Raw genomic sequence first — 8,668 nt, 5'->3', positions numbered from 1 at the left:
ATTGTTTCATAAACATCCTATATTATTTTTTGATGCTCTTCATTATTATCTTTTGTGCACAGTCACGTGAATTTATAGATTTAGCCGTTTGAAACCGTCCAGTAATGGGATATGGGTCCATTTTTGACACAAGGAAGAAAGTCCTTTTACTCTGTAAAAATGTATACTGCAGCGCCAATATTTAAATGAAAACAAGAAAGAAATGCTGGAGTCAAGTGGACTCAACTCCTAAATACCACTTCCACAAAAAATATAATAACAATTAATCTAAGAAAAATTTAATTAATTAAATAAAACTAGTTGAAAGGTTCAAGTCCTGACTTTGAAATACTCTGTACCTATGCGTAGAATAATTTTACAAATTTAATAAAATGAACAGAATTAACAAAAAACGCAATTCTTCGGAATTCGAACTCACGTTAAGGGTGTACACAGTAGAGCCAAAGCAACATCAAAAACAGCTGCTGGCAGAGATTACATACATATATGGATACAAGTATAACTTAATTTAATATCGGCCTACCACGATATCAAACTTGACACAAGGACACATAAGCAATTGTCAAATTTAATTGCAATATTCTGAGAGTAATCGATGTTATAGTGCTGCTAGCACTTATAATCTGTGAGATCTAGGTATATCTAGATTTGGTAAATTTTTTAAATATATTAAACTACCGAGATATGGTATTGTCAAGTGGGCTAAACTTTTAAATACCCTGTACCCTCTTCTATAAAAAAGAAATGGGGGCACTCATCAGAATAAAACACTAACTCGTTCTTTCTCGGATTTAGGAGAATCTGGACATCAATTTTGTTATTCTAGCTCATATACTTTCTGAGATCCTAGCGTCCATGCAAACACACAGGAATATATATAATTTGGAGGTCTGCCACGTCTCTTTCTGTTAGTTACAATAATGAAAATCTTAGTCAACACATTATAAATAAGAATCAGATTTGGAAGACAGTATCGTAACTAGAAATATTGATATATATGATTTGGTTTCATCAATATCGGTTCTTATTAGTGATTAAATTTATTAGTTTGCTAAAGATATTATTAATGCTTCAGTAAACCAACGATGAAAACAAATTGTCAAATGAAAATAACTTCAATATTTGAGTGAATAATGTCGCTAAGTAATACGGGTCATGAATCCACACATCTGCTGCCATGAAGTGACAAAGAAATCTCAATTCTTTGAGATGCTAGTGTCGCAGTCTTCAAACTCTGTTTCCATTTAATATTAATCCAGTTGGTATTTTCCACAACTAATAAAACACACTTTATTTACTTCACTTTAAAGCTAAAGTTATTTATTTTTATTAGTTTTTATACCTATTTATATGAATATTTGTATATATATATATATATATTTATATAGATCTTATATAAACAGATTATATGCGTGTTTCAATATCGAAAAGATCAGCTATTATATTATTCCTCTTCATCGCTACTTATGCGCAAATTATATATTTTAAAACTCCAGTAATTTAAAATTTAACTTAAAGACTCAACAACGAAAAAATGAAATAACAGTCGTTTCGTAAATAGCCTTGCAACCAGCACAGATAATAAAAACAGAATGATTTAAAACCACGCCAATTGAGGTGTTCAGTTTAAAAATACAACTACTACTTAGTATAGTAAGTCTATGCGTCTATTCTTCTATATGCGTATTCAGATATCAATTGTGTTTATAGCTTAACGAATTTCGTAACAGATAACGAATCAAAAATGTGCTTAAATTCAAATATGGGCTTTTGGTATGCAAAACTATATGTAGACTTAAAAGAAAAATTCCACTAGTGCGAAGTTTTGAGGGCGTCGTTGTTGCATTGTCGTCAGGGCTTCTGACTGCGGTGCAATTCTCTATTTTGGAGGGGAGGCGGACGGACGGCGGTTTAAGTAACAACGGCCGAGCGCTTGTCACGATTCTTGCCACGCGATATTGAGCGTGCCTTGAAAGCGGCCGCATTCACCAAATGCTGTAATATACAGAATAGATACGTATATATAATTAGGTCCTTCATCTTGTTGCCATTTATAATCAAAACTTACGCGTTCCAGTTTGGTTGGCTTGAGTTTGGCGTTGCCATTGATGCCCGTGTTGGTCAGCTTGGCGCCCAATTGAAAGATATCGCGTATGAATTCATTATCCTGGAGCTGGGAAGTCATGCCGGGACCCATAACAGTACACAATGCCGAATACTGGTGATGTATGGACCAGGAATCCAATGTCAAGCACTCGGTGCCAAAGCGTATGTTGATCTCAGGCGAAATGTCCTCCTAAAAATGTTTAATGCACAACAGGATTAGCTTTCTCTTAATCTCCACACAGTCCACAATTAGTAAGTTTTCTGGGCATTGAATGGCGAGGCCAGCGGGTCAATGGAAAACTTTATATAAATTATGAATTATAATTATAAATTATTGTTCCGTTACGCAATTTGTTATTTGAAGTTACTTAGCCAATTAGAAAGCAAATCTTAACTGGTACAAGGTCCGTTATGAAATTTAGGACGAAAGTGGTTTAGAGGCTCTAGTATTTTGAAAATATTTATAAATGATTTTGATCTATTTCGTAGCTGTTTCGAGAGTGGTTTTCTATAAATATCAGCCGAGATGTATACATTTCTTAAAACTGATTCGAAATCATTCAATTTTGGTTCCCAACCTGTTTAGCAATGAGTCGAACATGGTACGAAATTAGATTTCAGCCCTGTTGGAATATGGTTCATAAAAAGCCAAAACACCTATATAGGACAATTATGTAAAGTTAAATATATATACGGTCCCAAATAGGTGTCGAACATTGCTCTGCGACGTGCAAATAGGCGGTAAGATAGCCCTCAATCCCATCTTATCTTTAAAACTATTTAGCACAAATCTATAACGAGTACCATAGGCTCTTTTAAAGATTAGTGTTATGTAAAGGAGGGCATTAATCGACCGCGTTTTGTTTTCTTTTATGAGAATGTACAGAATATTTTCTAAGATACTATATGAAGTAAGCAATGCCTTTATGCTCCCAGTTTAGCCACAAATTCTCATTCATTTGACTATCTTCCCCATTTCAGTACAGACTAAAATCTATGTAGAACGAAATTCTGGTAATTTTAATATAAGTGCTTAAAAGCTAAAAAAAAAACATATATTGCAAAATTAATAAATTTGCAAAAAAAAAATCTTTGGCAACACCTTTTTTTCCGTTCGACTACTCATCATGCTCACCTCCACCTATCAACATGATTACGTGGCCCCAAATGCGAGACGCTACGAATTTATGATCGGCAGTAAGGGCAAGGGTCCCAGGGACGCGATTGGGATTGTGGAGTGCCAGTGTGTGGACGAGACAAAGATCAGAACGCCCGAAATCAAGGACTGTGATAAGGGTGTTGAATGGACGGGGATTGCACCAATGGGCCGATTGGTCGACCCACGACTAATACCGGCGGAAATTCCGCCGGATCAAGCAGCGAAGATGGCGATAACGCCGGATTCAGACTGTTTTGCGCTGCAACCGAATCGTTTCCTCAAGATTTTGCGCACCGTCTACCCAGATCTGTACGAGCGCCTCAAAATCATGCCGAAGGAGGAGCTCGGACGTCGACTCGAGACCAATCGCATGTATACCACCTATCAGATCGACTTTTGCAACCTGAACGAGTATCCGGAAGGTATATACGAGAGCCTCAAGACCGAGGACGAGACATCCAAGATTAATTCGAGCAAACTGCTGACCAACAAGCCGCCCTGTGCCGAATTCCGTTCGAATGTGATGCAGGAACTGGAGCGCGACACTTCAGCCGGCTTCCAAGTCTCTATTGATGATTGCGAGAAGAAATACAAGCCCTTCAAGACGACCTTCGCGGACTCAACGCAGTTCGTCAACTCGGGCGACAATTCGCACTGGAACGTGTCGTCTAATACGTACCGGAAATCTCCGCAATTCACCGAATATATGGACTCGATCAGTCGCAATGGCTGCGTGATTATGCGCAACAGGCTGCACGATCACTCACGCTGCCTGCCCAACTATTGCCGACACGAGATTAAGTTTACGTGCAACGACATGAAACCCTAATCTAGATCGCCTCTGTCCACGTTAGTGGTGGTGGTAATCGCTACAAAATTTTGTCGTTTACCATGACTTTAGAGTAAAGATCATTAAATGTTCAATGTAAGCAAACATGTTGAGTATTTTTACGAACCTGGAGACATTTCAGCTAATAACATTGACGCGCGGTTAACATGAGTTTAAAGCGAAGAGCAGTAAATGTTAGGTGCTTATAAATGTCGAGTATTGATTGATTGGTGGGAGAGTTAGTGGGACAATTGCATTCTAAGCGCTGTTACATATGATAACATATAAACATAACATAACTAAATGTAAATGCTAGCTTAAGATCCTGGTAGTCATAGCTATTGAAACCCTGTTAGCTGTAAGTTTCTAACTTTAAGCTAGCATTAAATAAATAAATAAATAAAAAACTAATTCGACTGAAATATTTAATATGGGAAGGATTATTTTAAAGATGCATTGATTACTTTTAATAATTAAATTACACTTCATGGTGCTGAATATTTCCTCTAAATCGTCACACATTTGTTGTGCCGGAAAAAAACTGATATTTTCATTCGAAAGGTGTGAATTGAAACCAAATAACTTTTTGAAAATAGTTATTCAATAAAAGTCTAAATAGAAGCAATGGTAGCGAACGTAGACTTTTTATGATACTTGATAATCTAGTATTATTATTTGTTAATAATCGTGCATTCTTAGCACTTTTTCTTTGACAAATACAACTTTCCATACTTAAAGTTGGATGTGAGTGATATTTTCCCACACTATGTCTCTGATAGTCGATTCACTTACCTCTAGATAGCGCAGCACATCGCGGAATGTGGCACGTTGAGCTTTACGATCGCGTTTGGCGCGATATTTGTGGGAATCTGTGGCCAGTTGCTTGACGGCTTCGCACAGCTCGCCAATGTGTTCTTCAAGAAAATCCTCGTCATGTGCACGGCCAGATTCCAAAATTAGGGCAATGGTCTCACCAGCAGCCATGCGCACTTCCAAATGTGGGGATTGTAGAAGACCCAAGAATTTTTTGATAGAGCTACAATGTTTGAAAAAAATTAAAAAACATGTAAGTCAAGAACCTCGGAAAATAATTGAGATTTGCTTACGGAAACAGATGATCTCCAGTGGTCATGAGCGACACAAAGTCGCCGGAGGGTATGAGTGTCAAGAGCAGACCCCAGGCCGACAGAGCCTCCGCATGAAGAGTGCCAGCCTCTGATGTTACCGATACTGGGATTTTGTCATCGCCACGCAGGTAGCTGCCCGAAAAGACATTCTCAAAGAATTGCATCAATTGGACCAACTCGGCGACATCCTCGGATCCCAGAAAGTTTAGCAATCCCAGAGCAGTGCAGCATTTGGCACGTGCATCAAAAGTAACCGACTTGTCCTGTACAGTGGTCAACAAAAACTGATTCATGGCCTTGGAGATGCCCTCCTCGCCACCCAACTGCAAGACCAGCAATGGAGCCAAACGGGCGCCCCATACCTGCTCCTGACCCTTGCCGCGACGTACGCTCTTCTCCACGAAGTCCAGAAGCGTCATTTTCCGATCCTCAACAAAGTCGGGCATATAGCGATGCATGAGCAACTCACAGATCGCCTGAAGAGATTGCACACGAGTTTGGGCTGACTTCTCGGTGGATTGCTCCAATGCCTTCTCGAATTTCTCCTCGTAGCGCTCGTTGGCCAGCTCATCGGTTGTGGCCTCCGAAGAGGCATTTTCAGAAAAGTGAGAATATACGCTTACATTATCAAACGATTCGTCCTCAGAATTAGACTCGTTAGTGCGGCCTACAAATGAAGAAAGTGAGGAAATTAGTGGACATTCATTATGGATGCATTACTCTATGGTTAAAATCTCTCACTTAGTTGTAAAAAGCTCCTGCACAAGAAGGAGTAATAAGGGAGAGAGAACAACAATTTTGTGAGTGATCGACGAAATGGCTGGACGAATTACACTTTTTTCCTACTTAGTATACTCGTAGATGGGGGTTTTTTATTTTTAATTCTTCATTTAAGATCTGTCCTAAGAAGAATTTGTAAATTATATGGTCACCTTAAAATTTGTACAATCATGCGTTCAAGATGGGGCTTTGAATATTCGTTTTCACGCCACTGTGCGTTTGATATTTGCAATGCTTGGCACACTGTGGCAAGTGAGTCAGCTTTAAGTAGCACACGCCCCCACGAACTACCTCTGCGCTCATTAGAAATATTTTAGGCATGTATCTATAGTACATACGTACGTCATTTATGTATACTTATGTATCCGTACATGTGTGTATTTACGTGTAGCAGGTACGTAAAACACACAACAAAGAAATTGAAAATAAAGAGCCAATTGTACGACACACACCAATGACCTTCATACACAGAAGAGGTGGGCTAAATTTGAAATGTGCTCTGCAGCTCAGTTTAAAAAACACACGCACACATTTTGTGCAACAAGTTTGCCAATGCGCAAAAGAAAATCAACAACAATAACAACAATGAACCGAAACAACTGCACACTTTCATTTCTTATTTGTACATACTTTATTTTACTTGCCAGACTAGCCGACTGCCTGCCTGCCTGCTCAGAGTCTCGAGCTATTTGGGACAAGGTGATTTCCGCCTGGTGTTTGCCTTTCACAAAGCAACCAGAGGAACGACACGCCAATAGTATCAACAAGGGGGAGTTTTGTAACAACTGGTCTGCGCACAGCTGTTGGAAAATTGTTGCTGTTGAAGTTTTTCTTCGGCTTCTGAAAACGTTGCTACAAATTTATCTTGCATTGTAACGCTGATCATATACTTGTACATGTACATAGATATGTATGCATGTACATATATATTTATTACATGGAATCTATCTCGCATACCCGTGGATATAGGGTATTAACGGCGCAACAAGACGAAGGAAGAGGAGCTCTTCCGCATACATCAAAAAAAGATCACTCTACATGTGTCCACATGTATATGCATGAGTAAAACGCATTAATTTGTTTTATTTATAAAGCAGAATCGTCTGTCGCCAAGCTTTTGTGCTGTGCACATACACCTATTTATGTACATATGTATATATGTATGCATGGGTGTTTGTAGCTTGGCGTGATTTTGATAAGCTGGCATTGGAGTGTTTATTTTCTTTGAAATGGTATTTGTGTGTGCGCTGTTTTGTCATCAGCGAGCGGTGTTAAAGCTTTTCGCGTTGCCAGCACGGCAACAATAATTCATGATTGAGAAACAGGTTGAGACGAAAGCTTTGAAACAAAAACAACAGTCAAAACCAATTGTTGTTTAAAAAAAAGTACACACACAAAAGTTAAAAGTATGACTAACTGCGTAGAAAAAGAAATACCACATTTGGGAAACGCATCTTTCCCACATAATGTGCTTGACGTTGTCAACCATTCGTGGGGAACAAAAATAGCTGAACACCCATCCACCCACACGCGGACAGCTGTTTTTCTTTCATTTTCTTTTCAAGAGTGTGACTCACCTTTGCCTCCTTTCTTGTTACGACGCGGCATGATTCTGCTTTTTTCGCTTTTACGTTGTTTTAACACACAATTAATTTTGATCGTCGCTATTGATGATGAGAAAAACGAAGACGTTTTGGGGTTGTTGAGCTGGGTTTTTCTTTGTGAAGCTTGCTTTGTTTCAAAAAGAGACGCGCGCCTTGTAGCACAGTGTCCTTTGCAAAGATGAGACTCTACACGAAAAAGTCTACACGACACGCGATTTGATTTGGCGGCAACGGCAACTGAAGGCGGCGGCAGTTCACGCACGTGTTTGCGCTTATTTTCTTATTTTTTATTGATTTTCCTTTAGGGCCGTTCACAACGAATTTAGGTTAGAATTTAGGTTTTAAATGTGTTTAAGGTTGGATTGGGGCAACGCACATAATCAGGAGGCAGCTATACAAAAGCTTTGATGTTTCCAATTTTTATAAACTTTACACAATTGTCTTTGCTGCTGCTTAGAGTTGCACAATACGCGTTTCGAAATGTTAAATGCCAATACACTACTGAAAGTTGTTGGATTGCCCGCGCGAGTTTTATTTATATAATGCTCGATACAAAAATGCTGCGCTTTTGGTGTTGCCACAAATTTCATGTTTAATCGCAATGAATTTCGTCCGATTACCACTGCACTTGTTGTCCCAAAAAGTTCAACTGAATTGCAATTTCAATTGCACAACTAACTAGCCTTACGTTCACGGTGCTCTTTGGCCTTGAGACTGAGACTGCGACGTCGTTGTCGTGGTCAGAGGCGCCGTTGTGAAATTATCAGCGCAGCTGGTTTCTGTACTACTACTTCGCTCTTAACTTTTACTGTTGAAATATAGCTTTCGCAAAGCTTTGGGACGTCCCGCTCAAAAATAATGCAAATAATTAAGCACTTTGATTACGGATGTAAATGAAATTAAACATGACACATGGAATTTTATAGAAGCTGTTGTCTCCACACACTCGCAATGAATAAGCAATCGATAGTGCACAGACCTGGCTCACCAAGTGCCGAACTAGTTCCAATGACCGAATCTTCAAAATGAACTACTGAACTAGCGGGTCTCTTTTGTCCCTTAT

General features: G+C 39.0%; 2 protein-coding genes across 2 annotated transcripts; one reads left to right on the top strand and one right to left on the bottom strand.

The window, feature by feature from the left end:
- Nucleotides 1–1,444: 1,444 nt before the first annotated feature.
- Nucleotides 1,445–8,520, bottom strand: LOC115629051 (interferon-related developmental regulator 2). Its single transcript, XM_030525358.1, has 5 exons — nucleotides 7,579–8,520; nucleotides 5,201–5,888; nucleotides 4,887–5,130; nucleotides 2,069–2,296; nucleotides 1,445–1,995 (listed from the first exon to the last, which is right to left on the bottom strand). The coding sequence occupies exons 1-5, from the start codon at nucleotides 7,607–7,609 to the stop codon at nucleotides 1,912–1,914; spliced, it is 1,275 nt and encodes a 424-aa protein (XP_030381218.1). The 5' UTR covers nucleotides 7,610–8,520; the 3' UTR covers nucleotides 1,445–1,911.
- On the top strand, nucleotides 3,066–4,199 carry LOC115629053. Its single transcript, XM_030525363.1, has one exon. It carries the CDS (start codon nucleotides 3,234–3,236, stop codon nucleotides 4,092–4,094), a length of 861 nt encoding a protein of 286 aa, XP_030381223.1. The 5' UTR covers nucleotides 3,066–3,233; the 3' UTR covers nucleotides 4,095–4,199.
- Nucleotides 8,521–8,668: the final 148 nt, after the last annotated feature.

The sequence above is a fragment of the Scaptodrosophila lebanonensis genome, unplaced genomic scaffold (assembly GCF_003285725.1).
Source record: "Scaptodrosophila lebanonensis strain 11010-0011.00,11010-0021.00 unplaced genomic scaffold, SlebRS2 tig00000131-arrow-arrow-pilon, whole genome shotgun sequence".
NCBI lineage: Eukaryota > Metazoa > Arthropoda > Insecta > Diptera > Drosophilidae > Scaptodrosophila > Scaptodrosophila lebanonensis.
The sequence above is the reverse complement of the archived record's forward strand: the minus strand, read 5'-3'. Positions and strand labels throughout refer to the sequence as shown.

Coding starts and splice junctions, on each gene's coding strand:
- LOC115629053 (XM_030525363.1), top strand. CDS start 3,234: ATGCTCACCTCCACCTATCAACATGATTACGTGGCCCCAAATGCGAGA.
- LOC115629051 (XM_030525358.1), bottom strand. CDS start 7,609: ATGCCGCGTCGTAACAAGAAAGGAGGCAAAG. Junction 2,297..4,886: donor ATGTGCTGCGCTATCTAGAG/GTAAGTGAATCG, acceptor AAACATTTTTAG/GAGGACATTTCGCCTGAGAT. Junction 1,996..2,068: donor AGCCAACCAAACTGGAACGC/GTAAGTTTTGAT, acceptor TGTATATTACAG/CATTTGGTGAATGCGGCCGC.